We start from the raw sequence: 17749 nt of genomic DNA, 5'->3' as shown, positions 1-17749 counted from the left end.
TGAAATCAAAAATTTACGCCCTTAGAAAGCCTGAAGGCGGTGCTTGGTTTTCGGGGTCCCGTACGTGGCTAGGCTCCCAAAAAGTCTCACATGTGGTATCCCTGTACTCAGGAGAAGCAACGGAATGTATTTTGGGGTGTAATTTCACATATTCCCATGGCATGTTTGAGCAATATATCATTTAGTGACAACTTTGTGCAACTTGCAACTTGTGTCACAATATAAAATATTCCATGGACTCGACATGACTCTCAGCAAATAGCTTGGGGTGTCTACTTTCCAAAATGGGGTCATTTGGGGGGGTTTTGAACTGTCCTGGCATTTTATGCACAACATTTAGAAGCTTATGTCACACATCACCCACTCTTCTAACCACTTGAAGACAAAGCCCTTTCTGACACGTTTGTTTACATGAAAAAATAATTTTTTTTTGCAAGAAAATTACTTTGAACCCCCAAACATTATATATTTTTTTTAAAGCAAATGCCCTACAGATTAAAATGGTGGGTGTTTCATTTTTTTTTTTTCACACAGTATTTGCGCAGCGATTTTTCAAACGCATTTTTGGGGGAAAAAACACCCTTTTTAAAATTTTAATGCACTAAAACACACTATATTGCCCAAATGTTTGATGAAATAAAAAAGATGATCTTAGGCCGAGTACATGGATACCAACCATGACATGCTTTACAATTGCGCACAAACATGCAGTGGCAACAAAATAAATACATTTTTAAAAGCCTTTACAGGTTACCACTTTAGATTTACAGAGGAGGTCTACTGCTAAAATTACTGCTCTCGATCTGACATTCGCGGTGATACCTCACATGCATTGTGCAATTGCTGTTTACGTTTGACGACAGACCGCCGCTTGCGTTCACCTTAGCGCGAGAGCAGGGGGCGACGGGTGCTTTTTTTTTTTTTTTTTCTTTATTATTCTTTTGCTTTTTTATCTTATTTTTAAACTGTTCCTTTCATTTTTTTTTTTTTTTAATCATTTTTATTGTTATCTCAGGGAATGCAAATATCCCCTATGATAGCAATAGGTAGTGACAGGTACTCTTTTTTGAAAAAATTGGGGTCTCTTAGATCTCTCCTCTGCCCTCAAAGCATCTGACCACACCAAGATCGGTGTGATAAAATGCTTTCCCAATTTCCCAATGGTGCTGTTTACATCCGGCAAAATCTAAGTCATGAAATGCTTGTAGCTTCCGGTTTCTTAGGCCATAGAGATGTTTGGAGCCACTCTAGGCTCTCTTCAGCTCTATGGTAAGCTGGCTGAATCACCGGCTGCATTCTCAGGTTCCCTGTTGAGACAGGAGAGCCAGAGAAAAACACGGAAGACGGTGGGGGGGGCATTCTCTCCCACGGCTTGTAAAAGCAGTCTAGAGGCTAATTAGCCACTAGGATTGGTTTTGCATGAAAGCCGACCGCTGGCTGAAAAGAATGATACCAAGATGATACCTAAACCTGCAGGCATCATTCTGGTATAACCACTCAGTCGTGAATGGCGTACCTGAAGACCTGAACACAAAAAAATGGTTAACAATAAAACACAGTAAACGGTAAAGTATAAAAAATTGCATACCTGAAAAGCAAACATGATAAAACATAATAACAACAAAACATTGCAGAATAGAATACAGTAAAAAAGAGCAGAACAATAGAGAGAGAGAGAACAATAAAACGACAACTATTTTTTTTTATATATATATATATATATATATATATATATATATATATATATATATATATATATATATATATATATATATATATATATATATATATATATATATATATATATATAATTTTTTTTTTTTTTTTTTTTTACACTTTTTTTGTAACTAAGTTTTATAACTGTAACCGGTTCCAGGTTCGGGTCTCTCAAAATGCGATGGCATCTTGGGAGACCCTGTGAAAGTGTGCCTATTCTGTGCAATGCTGTACCCCCATGCTAATACTCAACTAGTGAATGGTAGCATTCAAAACATTCACCAATGCAAAGACCAGGAGGGACAATAATAGCGGGTGTCACGCCTATATCCACGCTTGCTGCAGACACAACATCTTTTTTGGGGGGGTTCGTTGGGTAGGGGTACTCGGGAGGACATGCCTCTCATGCAGCCGACTGCATTTGGTTGGGGATGTGAATGGGGGAAGTGTGGGTGCTGCAGAAGTGGTGGGTTCCCAATTAGGATTGGCAAATGCAGCAGGAAGGGCACTATGGGCACGACGGGCCTGTTTGTCTTCTTCTTGGTGGCAGCGGGACACTACTTGTGCTTGCCACCTCACCAGCTTGAACTGCACTTATGGGACTTGCCACGTCACCAAGTGTTACTGCAGTGCTGGTTTGACTAAGACCGGGGTGTACTAGGCCGCTGGTGCTTGCCAGTTCACCAAAACGCTATCAAAAAAACTGTTAGCGATCGCAGGGATCAGGCCTGACTCTGCGAACGCTGCAGTTATGCATTTAGTGTTTTGTAAGTGACAGTGATCGATCGATACTGCACTTGGGTGGGCTGGGCCGGGCCGGGCGGAGGGGCAAAACGCAGGTGCTAGCAGGTATCTGGGCTGATCCCGCTAACACTGCGTTTTTGGGAACCCTAAACTTCTGGGGATGCTAGTATAGATCTGATCGGATCAGATATTGATCCGATCAGATACTATACCACTAAGGGAGGTGTACGGTGCGTGCGTGGGTGTTAGCGGTACTGGCGCTAACCTGAATCTGCCTGGGGCTGGTGCTTGCCAGTTCACCAAAATGCTACCAAAAAAACTGTTAGCGATCGCAGGGATCAGGCCTGACTCTGCGAACGCTGCAGTTATGCGTTTTGTGTTTTGTAAGTGACAGTGATCGATCGATACTGCACTTGGGTGGGCTGGGCTGGGCCGAGCGGAGGGGCAAAACGCAGGTGCTAGCAGGTATCTGGGCTGATCCCACTAACACTGCGTTTTTGGGAACCCTAAACTGCTGGGGACGCTAGTATAGATCTGATCGGATCAGATATTGATCCGTTCAGATACTATACCACTAAGGGAGGCGTATGCTGCGTGCGTGGGTGTTAGCGATACTGGCGCTAATCTGACGCTGCCTGGGGCGATCAGGGGGCTAAACCTTTATTCGGTAATAACCGGCGGGTGCCCTGACACTATAAAAAATAAACGAACTAACCAGCGTCACCCGTAACACTTATACGGTGATCAGTGGTGAAAGGGTTAACTAGGAGGCAATCAAGGGGTTAAAACATTTATTGGGTAGTATATGGGGGTACCTGACGCTATAAAACGCTGACGGTGAACCTAAATATTTACGTCCCTAACTAGCGTCACCAGTGACACTAATACAGCGATCAGAAAAATGATCGCTTAGCGACACTGGCGACAGGGGGTGATCAAGGGGTTAAAACTTTGTTAGGGGGGGTACCCTAGACCTAAAGGGGGCTAACAGTAACTGTCCTAACACAGTAACTGTCACAAACTGACACCATGCAGTAATCAGAAAAAAAAAACTGCTTGGTGTCAGTGTGACGGGGGGGTGATTGGGGGGTGATCGGGGGACGATCAGGGGGGGATCGGGGGTGTTTTGTGTGCCTTGCATGTTCTACTGTATGTGTGTGTGTTGTGCACTCACATTGATGTCTTCTCTCCTCGGCGCCGGAACGGAAAATACCGAGCCGAGGAGAGATGACATCATTTCCTTTGCTGCTGTTTAGCATACAGCAGCAAAGGAATGTTCTGATTGGCCGGCGGTGATCGATGAACGGACGGATGGCCTCCCCCTCACCTCCGATCGCCGGGGGGGACAAAAGAGGACCGCCTCGGGCACCGGGGGGGTCCAATCGGACCCCCCCACCCGCGGGAGGCAGATTACGTATATATACACGTGATTTCGCCTGCCCGTGCCGCCTTGCCGACGTATATCGGCGTGAGGCGGTCCTTAAGTGGTTAAAAGGGCTAAAATGATGATCTCCAGATTTTGGAAACAGTTGTACACCCCTACTATACAAGATTGGTGTAGAGAGCTAAATACCATATGCAACATGAAGGACCTAACAAAATCACATAATGACCAAGTTAAAAAAAATTCTGGCTCACCTAGTATCCATGTAAAATTATGGAAATGTGGCACTCGTAAATGTTGTTAAACATGTGTGACCAAGTGTAGATGAGTGCAGATGTGAATATACAAAGCAAAAAACATGTAAATAAAGTCCAAATAAATGTGCTGAATGTTCTGATCTACAATTGGAAAAAAACTTTTGAAGTGCAATGGACCACAGACACTCCAGGACTTTTCAGGTGCAGAAACGCCACCCCCACATGTGTCCACACTCCCCATATGGCGATGACCCCCAGCTTTGCAGTCTGGGGGTCACTTCAGGCCTATGAAAAGGGATTTATTCGTGAGCAGCATCCGGATCCATCTCTAATCCCTTTACATGCCTGTTTTTATCAACTATTTCTTAAGTACCCATTTGTATATGGAATAAATCCCTTTTCAAACGGTACTTTTCACTATTAGTTAATTTTTTTCCTTTTTTGGTGCCTGGTGATTCTCCTAAGAAATTCCAATAAGAAATTCTTTGATCTGATGTGCACAACACCACTCCTGAGCTTCTCTGGATACCATCACATAAGCCTGAAGTGACCCCCCAGACTGCAAAGCTGGGGGCTATCGCCATTTGGTGAGTGGGGACACATGTGGGGGTGGCGTTTCTGCACCTGAAAAGTCCTGGAGCGTCTGTGGTCCATTGCACTTCAAACGTTTTTTCCCATTGTGGATCAGAACATTCAGCACATTTATCTGGACTTTATTTACATGTTTTTTGCTTTGTATATTTACATCTGAACTCATCTACACTTGGTCACACTTGTTTAATAACATTTGCCAGCACCACATTTCCATAATTTTACATTTCTAGTGAGTATCACTTTGTGTGTGGCAGCTGCTTTAGTTTTCTTTTTCACTGTTTCTTCACCATTTAGCGCCAGTTTAAATTTTATATTATTCACCACCTAGTATCCATAGCTCCTATTCTGATGCTCAAAACAATACAGCTATCTCATGACTAATATATGAATGTGGTTGATACAACATCCAGAAACCACACATTTTAGTGAACTGTTCCCTTTTTTCCCCATAAGCCTGAGAGTGCCCCCCTCGCCCCCTTCTTTTCTTTTCCCGTCTCCCTTCTCCTCCCTTCCCACTTTCTTGAACTCTCCCTCCCTCCTCATACTAAGCTTACACAAGATAACCTACAGTCCTTTTTTATTTAATATGAAGAAGAGAATCCTTTTCACCTGTTTAAATATTAATACTTCCCCATTATATTTCTGAGGAAAGGGCTTGTTATGTTTTCTTGCAAAAACCTCAGTAAAATCGTTAATATATAAATAATTGCCCTGCTTATCAATAAAGCAAGCAATGATAAAATCTGCTTTTAACAGGTTGTTTTAACACAAATATATTCACAAGCCACGATCATGATACAGTCTAGATCTTCTTCTTTTTGCTTAACTATTTACTGTACCTACTGTATATAGCCAAAAAAAGCTCTGGAACATACTGTAAATAGTTAAACTCAGAAACACGCGCTCTCTTTTCAAAGAAGAGCCAATAACCTTTGTTAAACCTTTATCCACTTTTCTTAAGGATATTTTTTACTCTTTCACATGCTCAATGCATTGAGAGATTGTGGTATGTCTTCAAAATATAATAGTATTTCCTGTGACTTCCTACTGTTCAACCAAATAGCTTTTGCTGGTTCCAGTTCTTCTCCACTGCTTGGAGTTGCTTCTAAATGTCAAGGTCTAATATATTCTACAATTTGCTTCCTTCTTGCATGTATATTTCAAAGTTCATTTACCAACTAACTTAAGAAAGCAAAGAGAGTGTATTTCTACTATTATTTAATTATTTCTTTTAAATTTATATTGTATTTGCCATGTTTAGTAATAAGCAGCATAATAAATACATTGAAAGTATGATTTTGTTTGTGTTTTAAGGTACAAAGATTAGTGTTCCTTTCTGTTTCTTAGTAGTGCCATCTATGGCTCCCCCTTGATCTAATCAAAATTATTTCTAAATATAAAATATAAATTTTTTCTAATTTTTACTTTTTACTTTACTAGAAATAGCTATTGGATCTTATATTATTCACATATTGGTCACAAAAAAAACATGAATATGGCTTTCATCTGAAATGAAATGACCTGAATATTATCATGATATTATATTATATACTCATTTGAACTGTAAGGTAACTTTCAATCTTTATATTTTCCTAGTTAACACCTGTTGGAACCACAATTTATAATGGATTTGCGGATAAAGGTGCTACAGACATAGATGATGGTCCTAACGGCCAGATTGAATATTTTATCCAATACAACCCAAATGACACAGTAAGTGTACTTTGGCCATTGCTAATATTGCATCTATTTACTTTTTAAAGTATAAGGGGAAATATTTCAGTTTACACTATGATACATATCTCAGCAGCCAGAAAAATATGACTATAGCTATTCCTGCACATTACATTTTTTAAACCCTAGAACATATTTTATGTTTGTAGGATAATTAAAGTGACACTAAACTCATTCTTTACAGTATCCCATGACTGTCTTTTTTTGTTTTTTTGTTTAAAAAGGCTCTTTCCATTGTTTTCAGGCTTCTTTTGTGTCCTGTGCATGCTCCCTATCCTCACACTGCTACTAGTGCAGAACAAGTTGTGCTGTTATTTCTGGTCACATGCTGAATGTGACCAGAATTACATGAATGTGTCTGCAGATATATTTATAGTTCACCTCGGGGGTGAGCAGGAAAGGGTGGTTACAATTTATATACATAAGGGTGGGGGGGCTGGAAAATGAATGTAGCCACCCTAGAATAGGAAGTCTTATGCCCCATACACACGATCGGATTTTCCGACAACAAATGTTGGATGTGAGCTTGTTGGCTGAAAGTCCAACAGTGTGTACGCTCCATCGAACATTTGTTGTCGGATTTTCCATCAACAAATGTTGGCTAGCAGGTTCTCAAATTTTCCACCAACAAAACTTTGTTGTCGGAATTTCCGATCGTGTGTACACAAGTCCGACGCACAAAAGTTCACGCATGCTCAGAATCAAGCAGAAGGAGCTGCACTGGCTATTAAACTTCCTTTTTCTCAGCTGTTGTACGTCTTGTATGTCACCACGTTCCCACGTTCTTAATTGTTGGTCAACATTTGTGTGACCGTGTGTATGCAAGACAAGTTGGAGCCAACATCCTTCGAACAAAATTCCACGGTTTTGTTGTCAGAAAGTCCGACCGTGTGTACGAGGCATAAGTCTAAGAATACACTAGCAGAAAAAAGCTTGCATTTGAGAGATGACACAAAGGAAACGAGAGATAGAATGGGCATTCCAGTTATAATTGGACATATTGCATTTATTTATTTATTTTTTTTAAATGTGAGTTTAGTGTCACCTTCGCAGTATAACAGGAAACCAGAGATTTCAGTTAAAAACCTTTCAGCATACTATGCAAAATTGGTTGAATAGGTTGGAAATGTTCAGGCTACAGCACTCAAACCTAAAACGGAATACAATTTTTTTTTTTCTATAGTAGACATTTGTTTATCATCGGTCATAGTCAACATAAAAAAATGTTAGGGACTGGATGTTAAACCTTATAATTGTGCTCTGTGTACTGATCTTGGTAGTGGTAGTTGGTAGTGCTAGGAAACTCATCTCGTGGGTAACAGAATGTCCCAATTTGCCCCTAAGGCTTCATTCACACAGCCGTAAAAAAATGTATTGATGTTCTTACACATGTACATTGGACTTTTAGGGTGCCAGACAAAGGGTAATATACTACATCATATTTTAAAATGCATATCAAATTTTATTAAGTGCATTAAAAAATACTTTTTTTTTTTTTTTAAAAAGAGAATTTGAATAAATTGACGTCATGACTTCACGTGCATGCACAGTGTTTCGTCAGCCATATTGGAAATCTGAAGCCCTGTAAACATGGGTCGTGCCCACAAACTAAAAGATGGTGTTAAATAATTTACACAACAATTAAAACAGCTACACAGGCAATACTAGCACCAAGGACAATATATGCCAAATTCAGTAATTAGGCCACTAAGCAATTGGGCACATAAAAAGTGTTTCTTTTTTATTATAACTAGGGATGAGCTTCGAGTTCGAGTCGAACTCATGTTCGACTCGAACATGGGCTGTTCGCAAGTTCGCCGAACAGCGAACAATTTGGGGTGTTCGCGGCAAATTTGAATGCCGTGGAACACCCTTTAGTGTTTAGTGTGACTTGACGGAACTTCCCTGTGGCATCATGGGGAATGCCACAGGGAAGTCCCGTCATGTCCCCGTGCATCAGAGGGGGGCGGGGTCACTGGGTGGCACCCCCCCATTATTTAAGAACTGTCAGAAGAGAAGCGTCACACAGCGGGAGCCTCCCTCCATGCCGTCATGGATGCGGAGCGGCCCGAGAAGAAGATGAAGAGAAGAAGATGAAGAGAAGAGCGGTAGCCTCCCTCCATGCCATGGATGCGGAGCGGCCCGAGGAGAAGAAGGGAAGAAGACGCCGGGGAGGAGATGCTGGATGAGAACACCGGAGGAAGAACCAGAAGAAGAAAAGATATAGGAAGATAGAAGAAAGAAGAAAGAAGAAACATTTAAATAAAGGAATTGTCAAAAACTGTCTCTTGTCATTTTTAACATTTTTGACAGCTTTTTTAGTGAAATGGTAGGGCTACTTTTGTACCCCCTTACCATTTCACACAGGGGGGAGGGCCGGGATCTGGGGGTCCCCTTGTTAAAGGGGGCTTCCAGATTCCGATAAGCCCCCCGCCCGCAAACCCCCACAACCACCGTCCAGGGTTGTGGGGATGAGGCCCTTGTCCTCATCAACATGGGGACAAGGTGTTTTGGGGGGCTACCCCAAAGCACCCTCCCAATGTTGAGGGCATGTGGCCTGGTACGGTTCAGGAGGGGGGGCGCTCTCTCGTCCCCCCACTTTTCCTGTGGCCTGCCAGGTTGCGTGCTCGGATAAGGGTCTGGTATGGATTTTTGGGGGGACCCCATGCCTTTTTTTTTTTTTTTTTAAATTTCGGCGCGGGGTTCCCCTTAATATCCATACCAGACCTGAAGGGCCTGGTATGGAATTTAGGGGGACTCCCCAAGTCATTTTTTTTTAATTTTGGTTCGGGGTTCCCCTGTGGGGAATTCCCATGCTGTTTTTATCAATGAATTTTTATGTGTATTGTCGGACCGGCAATGCATTAATAGCCACGAGTAGTTTTAAATGACTTTACAGGCATACTAGAGACACCCCCCCAGGTATGAAATTTAAAGGAATATTACACTTTTATTGTTTCATTTTAAGCATTATTAAAATCACTGCTCCAAAAAAAATGGCCGTTTTAAAAAATTTTTTTTTGCATTGATCCATGTCCCCTGGGGCAGGACCCAGGTCCCCAAACACTTTTTATGACAATAACTTGCATATAAGCCTTTAAAATTAGCACTTTTGATTATTCATGTTCGTGTCCCGTAGTCTTTAACGACGTTCGCGTGTTCGAACACATTTTTTGCCTGTTCGCATATTCTGGTGCGAACCGAACAGGGGGGTGTTCGGCTAATCCCTAATTATAACTATGTTTTTTTGAAGTTGTGCATATGACAAACATTGAGGAAAAAATAAAGGATGTAGCATTCATCAAAAGAAGAACGTTGATGTACAACTTACAGGGTTATGTTTGTTAAAGAAAATTAACATTTACACCTAATACAATTCAAAGCAGGAACAAATTAACCACTTGACCACTGGGCACTTAAACCCCCTTCCTAACCAGACCAATTTTTAGCTTTCGGTGCTCTCATACTTTGACAGTTACTCAGTCATGCAACACTGAACCCATTTGAAATGTTTGACCTTTTTTCACACAAATAGAGCTTTCTTTTGGTGGTATTTAATCACCTCTGGGTTGACATGACATGACGCTGGTTTGTTTACAGGTGATGCTCTGTCATTTTACGGAGCGATCACGTGGTAAACGGCTGCTATCAGCGTTAATTTACCGTGATCAGTGATGCGCCGGGGCCCCTGGAACCGTCAGTCACGGATGTTCCCGGGTGCGTGCCCCAGGGGGCGTGCGGGAGTGCGATTCTGTGAGGATGTCCATGGACGCCCACCCAGAATAAGCCGACCACGCTGTAGCTGTCTTTCGGCTATGGCCAGTCGGCATGTGGTTAAACATTGCATATAATATCAGCAAGTCAGAGCATAACAAAATACAACATAGATGCCAAAGCTATTTATTGAGCACACAATAGGTGAAGGGGGTGGGGGATTGTAGTAGGCAACAAGGAATAAGACAGGTGACATTAGGTGATCTTTGGAAGAGAAAAGTCGCCATATTCGGATTGGTCACAAATATCCCAACATTTACAAAACTGTATAAGGGTGTCGATAGCAGTTGCAGTTAGGAATCCCATTCTCCGGATGTCAGCCACAATGTGTAAAAGTTAGGATTTTGTAGGAGGATCAGTGGACAGTCAATGGAGAGGGATGGCCCGCCTGGCAGCAAGGAGAATGTATGAGATTGGACGCTTAGCTGATTTAGGGACACCGGAGAAGGAAAGACCTAGTGGATAATTAACAGGGTCTAATGAAAAAGGTCCTTGAAACAGATTTTAAAGTAATGACATGACATTGTTCCAGAAAAGTCTCAGTCGTGAACACTGCCAAAAAATATGATGCTGTGATCCTAGTTCAAGATTACAGCACCAGCACAATGCAGAAAGTGAAGGGTCTTGGCGGTTTAATTCCTCTGGAGTTCTATACCAGAACATTAGAATTTTTAAAACGGTTTTTCTCTGCACCACATTTCTAGATGATTTAAAAGCAGAGGCCCATATCTTGTCCCAAAGAAGCAATGGCATTGGCCTGTGGAGGACATATGCCCATTTGTGCATGTATGAGTGGGTTTTCTCCATTAAAAATCTTATAAAGGGAGGAAATCAAATGCTGCTGATAAGGGCCTTGAGTGCAGATATATTCAAAATGAGTAGGTTTAGCCAAAGTGAGGGAGGGGGATAGGGACCAATAAAAAATGCTTAACCTGCAGGTAAAATAAAACACGTTTGGGAAGATTATATTTTTCCTGAAGATCCTCAAAGGTGCGCAACCTACGTGATACAGGTATGTGATACAGGGAGGACTAGGGAGGAATACGAAGCTGAAAAAGAGAGGCCTGTGACCACGGTGATATACATTCAAAAGAAAGACTGTCAGGCAAAGTTGGGTTAAAAAGTATATTAGAAGGGGAGGGTGGCCAAAATCAAAGACTGGCTTCAACTTGAACACTTTTTTTCCACTCTATCTCTACACCAGCTCCCATGGACAGATCAAGCACACATCCCGCCAATGTGCAAATCCCACCCCTTAATCAGCAATACCTTACACATCTTTAAAGAAACTTGTGTGAAACATAAGATTTCCTCAACACTGAGCCCTTTAACCCCCATTCGACAAAACCCACAGTTTCCCCCGTGCTTCGCAGACACTTTTTTAACTGACGTTTGGCCACATGCCAAAATCCGAGCAGAACACTTCTTCAACAAAAGACATTTTCTGACCTTGCCTTCATTATTCTCCCAAATGACAAGTCACACATTTCCTTTCTGGACCTACGTCCAAATCCGACACTTCCTAACTAATCCCAAACTTACTCCATTTTGGTCTTGACTCACACCATTTGAAGCTCTACTCCATTTTGGTCTCAACTCACACGATTCGAAACACTATGCTGCTAACAGGAACCACAAAGACACATAATTTTGGATACATAGTCCATGCTATTCTTTAATCACAACCCCAAGTCTAAAAAAGCAAGCCACAACTGGGAACAAGAACTATCCCTAGACCTAACAGAGAAGGAGTGGGAAAAAATTTACACCTGCATTCACAAAGGAACAATTAAAGTTTTGACACAGTAGAATGGATTTAAAATCCTCTCACGATGATACAGAACCCAGCATAAACTGCACAAAATATACCCCACAGTCTCACCAAATGTTGACGTTGTGATGACGCCAAGGGTTCAATGTTGTACATCTGGTGGATGTGCCCAAAAATCCAACCATTTTGGAAGGAAATCCATCACATTACCAATCAAATTACAACACTCTCCCTAGACCTCTCCCCAGCACAATTTTTACTACATCACCCCACCACCCCGATAAAAGCATATTATCCCTCTCTGGCCATGCAAATGGTAAACGCTGCAAAAATGTGTATAACATTCTGGTGGTGAGACCCTAACCCTCCCACGATAGCAGAATGTCTCTGATGCATAAATAAAATCGCAGAGATGGAGGAGCTTGTCCACCAAGCAAAGGAGACTCAGTCCAAAGTTACCAAGATATGGTCATGCTGGCATCACTTTGCTATGACAGACGAATACGCCAAACTCATGACCTAACCAATTAATTTAAGCCCCCAATAACCCTAGGCGGAGGAGAATGGAAACCTTGATCACTTTTCACTCATCCCTCTTCATGTTCCTTTCCTGGATGTCCCGAGACCTTTCACCCTTTCCTTTTCACCCTGAGACCCTAATTACGCTAGTCCATATTTCCTTTTACCTTTATTATTATAACCGACAAGTTACCACACCATGCTACAGAACTACAATTGTAAATGACTTTCTCGAACCTCATAAGGATAACACAGCAGTCTTGATAAACAAAGGTCATGATACACTCAATGTAGATTTTTATAACCTCCAAAGATACGTTATCTTTAGAGTTAATGAGCCATACCTCTAAACAGTACCTTTTCAACATAAACACACTGTACATTCAGCAAAGACAGTTATAGGACAGGAGGTCTAGCTGCACGCTGATTGAAATGTTAACACTGAAGATGTGATACAAGGCGATTTTTAACCAGATTTAGTACCTTTGGGAAGGAACAGAGGGTGGGAGGTATGGTCTCCCTCCCCGACACAATTTGATCCCAGTTGGGGTGTCGATACAGACCAGACTATACTCCTAAACTGGTTCCCGACTGTTGATGTATACAGAATTATGGGTAAAAGGGGGGAATAATTGGAGCAGATGGGACTTTATATGAAGCATGTAGTCTCAGGGACAACCCACTATCAATAGTAAAATGCTTGTATGGATACAATAGGACCAGCAAGATAAGAACAATAAATTATAGTGGTAATATAACCCATGGTTTGGATCTATATTCATATACACATGTATAAAATATGCAGTCTCAGGGACTACCAACTATCAATAGTAAAAATATAGATCTGTTTATTAGGATACAATAGGACCGTGATTAGCAAGATAAGAACAATAATTGATAGTGGTAGTATAACCCACAAATTTCATCTATATACACATACATGTTGATTGTTGGCATATCAAAACAGTAATTACAATAATAGAAATGACCTTCAAACTCTCTAATCTGCCAGGTGTATTGGGAAAGAGACCCTGGGTAGTGGTATCTCAGTCCTATACCCCTAAAATAGGTGTGAAATATAAAACATGAGCATATAAAAAATATGTAGGTCCAGACACAGCTTCAACTAGCTCAACGCATTTCGTGGTTTGGTATTACCACTCATCAGGAGAAAGCACGTGATAATGATCTGAAACGAAATACATAATTGTCCACTAATTGACATATAGCAGAAGAAATGATATACATATTGGAATGGAACCAATCCCATATTATTACTTACAAATAGACAGGTCTTTTTATATTTCATACCTATTTTGGGGTATAAGACTGAGATACCACTACCCAGGGTCTCTTTTTCAAAACATCTGGCAGATTAGAGAGTTTGGAGGTCATTTCTATTATAGCTAGACCAGGAGACAACAGCCATAAGTGAGTAGCGTAATAATATTTTATAATATAAGGTGCTCCTAGGCCACAACCTGATTTTAATGAAAACAGCACAGAGCTGGGTATACGATGGGACCTTCTATTCCACATGAATTTTAAAAACTTTTGTTGTAATGACATGAGTTAGGACATGGGGATGGCCACTGGCAGGATTTCAAAGTAGTAGAGTAACCTAGGCAGAATGGGCATTTTAGGGACGTTTACCCTACCTAGGAGAGAAATTGGAAAGGTGATCCATTGATGTAGAGAGCTGATAATATCCTGAAGTAATGGGGGGTAGTTGGCCTCACATAGAGTATGGTATGAAGAGGTTATATGAACCCCAAGATATTTAAGGGAGTGGGAGCACCAACAATAGGGATGTTGTTGGAGGAGAGCTAAAAGATCTGGGGGGATATGGACAGGTAAAACTTCCACTTTAGTAGTGTTGACTTTATACCCTGACAAATGAAGACAGGAGTACATGTAGCGATGGTAGGGAGAGAAGGGGGTTAGTTAGTGTCAGCAAGATGTCATCTGCGAAGAGAGACAATTTATATTCCCAATGTTGCATCAGGGCTTCCTGGATATCCGGTGTGATCTAATGGCCTCAGCCAGGGGTTCCAAGCAGAGGATAAAAAGCAAAGGAGAAAGTGGACAGCCCTGCCTAGTGCCATTAGCCATGGAGAACTTGGGTGACAAAAAAGAGGACAGTTGAACCTGAGCAGAAGGGTGAGAATATAAGGCAGTTAATGCATTGAAAAGGGGCCACAAGGCCATAATGGGACAGCGTAGCAATTATATATGGCCAACTAAGGCGATCAAAAGCCTTTGGCATCAAGACTTAGGACCAATGTAGGGCAGGGGAATCTGTTTATGAGATCAACGAGATATATTGTTTGTCTAGTAGTATCACCAGCATGTATGGCTTGCACAAAACCAACCTGATCTTTATTAATCAGTTTTGGAAGTAGCTGAGTCAGTCTATTGGCCAATATCTTTGTGAAAATGTTATATTCTGAGGTTAGAAGGGCTATAGGACTATAACTGTTGGGAATAGAGGGTCTTTGCCAGGTTTGGAGATGAGAGATATGTGAAAATAGAAAAGAAAGGTGAGGGTTTTCCCCTGGAACAGAACTGTAAAGGTGTAACAGATGGTATTATAATATTACATTTTGTTATAAGAGTAGGGGAGCCCATCTGGCCCCAGTGATTTAAGAAGCGGGTGGTCCTTGACTACCTGCAAAAGTTCTTTAGGGGAGATAGCTGCATTAAGGGAAGCTAAATTGGAGGGAGATAGACTAGGCAGATTAAGAGTTGCAAAGAACTTATCAAATTTGTCTTGCTGGAAGTGAAAGTGGTTTGTAGGGGTTAGGCAATTATACGTTTTTTTGATAGAAGTTCCCAAAGACCATTGGGCCATTGTGCGAGGACAATATGTTGGGGTGCCGTTAGCCTGCATAAGCATATCAGGGAAAGAGTAAAATGGGTGGGGTCTAAATCTGTTTAATAAGATCCTATGTGGTTTGTTGGAAAATTTGTAGACTTTTTGCTTGGCCAATAACAAGGATTTTGCAGTTTTTGTTTAAGGCCAGGGTTTTTAATTGATTGCATAAAGAAGTGACCATACAGAGGCAAGACACTGTGGGGGAGCACAAGAGCAATAGCTCTGAGGAACACTGTTTTCTGAGTAGGGAAACTTTAAGGCTGTTGGTCTCCCTCTTCAGACGAGAACCCTCGGATATGCATAACCCTCGAAAGAAAGCCTTATGGGCCTCCCACAGCATAGACGCCTCTTGTACAGAGCCCAAATTGATCTGGAAAAACTCTGTCAGGTCTTTCACCAGTTTATCTTTAGTGGCTGAAGACTAGAGGAGGAGGTCATTAAGACACCAATGGCAAGTTCTAGGGGCAGAGGTGGCCAAGACTACATCCAGGGTTGTAGGGGCGTGGTCTGACCAGGTAATTGGGGCAAACTCAGAAGCTACAGTACAAGTCAAGAGAGGGGCAGAGATAAAGAAGTGGTCCAGTCTAGAAAAATTTGTGAGGTGGAGAGTAGTATGCATACTGTCTATGGGTAGGGTGTTTGATTCTTCAAGAGTTGAGTCATTTGTAGGTTCTAACACATTTGCGTAAAGAAGCGGCCTGGGAAAGTACACTTTGTGAAGGGGTATTATAGAACAAAGACTGTCTATCCCTATTTGGGGACATGACCATGTTAAAATCCCCACCAACAATCATGTGGGGTTGGGAGAAATGATGGAAGATTTCAAAAACCTCATTGATAAATTGAATTTGACCTGTGTTTGAGGCATAAATATTGATAAGAGTAAAGTAGGGAGGACAATTAGTCACAGTTCAGGGCAATAACACAACCATGAGGGTCAATGAGAGTGTCCTTAACTCGTAAAGGGCAGGACTTTCTGATCAGAATTGCTACTGCTGCCTTCCCGCAAGCATCCAAGGAGACATAGGAAGTAGTATACATTTTAGAGGCAAATTTGAAAGAACCACCAGCATGGAAGTGGGTTTCCTGAACTAGGACTATGTCCGGCCTTGAGGACTTAAATTACTTCAAAGCAAGCCATTGTTAGAATTCAAGTCCTTCACATTATGGGACATAAGTTGCAGAGCCATAATAAACAAGAAAACACAAAAATTACCAGTAACTCACTAGGGTAAAAGCTCTGAAAAACCCAGTATATGACAAAAACAGCGTCCCTTATAATCGCTGACTCACCAATCAAGGTGTGATCCAGGTAATCAAGAGGTAATTACAAACAAGGACGAGGTAGGGTAGTACCTCACCAAAAAAGAGATTACTGGGGACCATGCAGCTTAAAATAAGGGTTCTTTTTTATAGAATTGTTAATGGTAATGCAAATAACTGGGTAAAAAATTCCCACCACCTGCACCTGTGCTAGAGAATTAAAAAAGACAACGTTGTCTAATCCAAATGCAGCTGTATAATTCAAAACCGCTCACATACACATATCAGATACATAGCCCATAGAGTGATAAGTTGGCTTTGTGGAATAGAATAGAAATCCACAGGGTGTCTAACCAGATTGTGAATTAGACAAACACTGTAGAAATTGTTTCCCAGGTATAGGGCTCCCAATAGGCAATGTGTGGATGTGTGACTCCAAGTGTAGATCAGTCTAGGGATTGTAATGTCACTGTTTGGCAAACAGCAGGCTTTAGGTCATAGTATGCTGTGCTGGTAATTTTCACGGCCTGGGGTTCCCAGCTGTAAACAGGGCTATAGAGACAAATGTTCAGTGAAATTGGGTTAAGGTAGCACAGTCTCAGTAACACCAATATTAGCCCAAAGCAGGGGCGTTGCTAGGTGACAAAAAGACCAGGGGCTTCAGCCCAAAGTCCAAGGCTGGCAATGGGGGGGGGGGGGTGGTATGTGGCACTGGCTTTTTTAAAACACAGGTCACTGAACTATAAATGAGCAGGGACTTAGGTAGAAATGCACCTATATCCTTGGTGTCACTGAAAGAAAAAAAAAAAGTCCCTGCCCATTAAAGGTGTCTGGAAGAAAAAAATTGTCCCTGCGTCCATCATATGTGATGTGCACCAGTAAATTTAAGGGGGTGGGGTGGTAGGAAGCTGGCAGTGAGGTACAGGGGGGATGATGATGACTGGGGTACAGGGGAATGATGACAGGGGGTGCATATGGCAGGGGGTACAGGGGGATGATGATGACAGGGGGTGCATATGGCAGGGGGTACAAGGGGTACAGGGGGGATGATGACAGGAGGTGCATATGGCAGGGGGTACAGGGGGATGATGACAGGGGGTATAGGGGGGAAGATGATG

At 41.8% G+C, this 17749-nt stretch overlaps 1 protein-coding gene across 1 annotated transcript in view; it reads left to right on the top strand.

The window, feature by feature from the left end:
• Window positions 1-17749, top strand: part of PCDH15 (protocadherin related 15) — a 2079434-nt gene that overhangs the window by 675285 nt on the left and 1386400 nt on the right. Inside the window, exon 7 of the mRNA XM_073596339.1 lies at window positions 6292-6408. Within this exon, the coding sequence (XP_073452440.1) occupies window positions 6292-6408 (117 nt within the window). The remainder of the gene's footprint in view (window positions 1-6291; window positions 6409-17749) is intronic.

This window comes from Aquarana catesbeiana, linkage group LG08 (assembly GCF_042186555.1).
Source record: "Aquarana catesbeiana isolate 2022-GZ linkage group LG08, ASM4218655v1, whole genome shotgun sequence".
Lineage (NCBI taxonomy): Eukaryota > Metazoa > Chordata > Amphibia > Anura > Ranidae > Aquarana > Aquarana catesbeiana.
The sequence above is the reverse complement of the archived record's forward strand: the minus strand, read 5'-3'. Positions and strand labels throughout refer to the sequence as shown.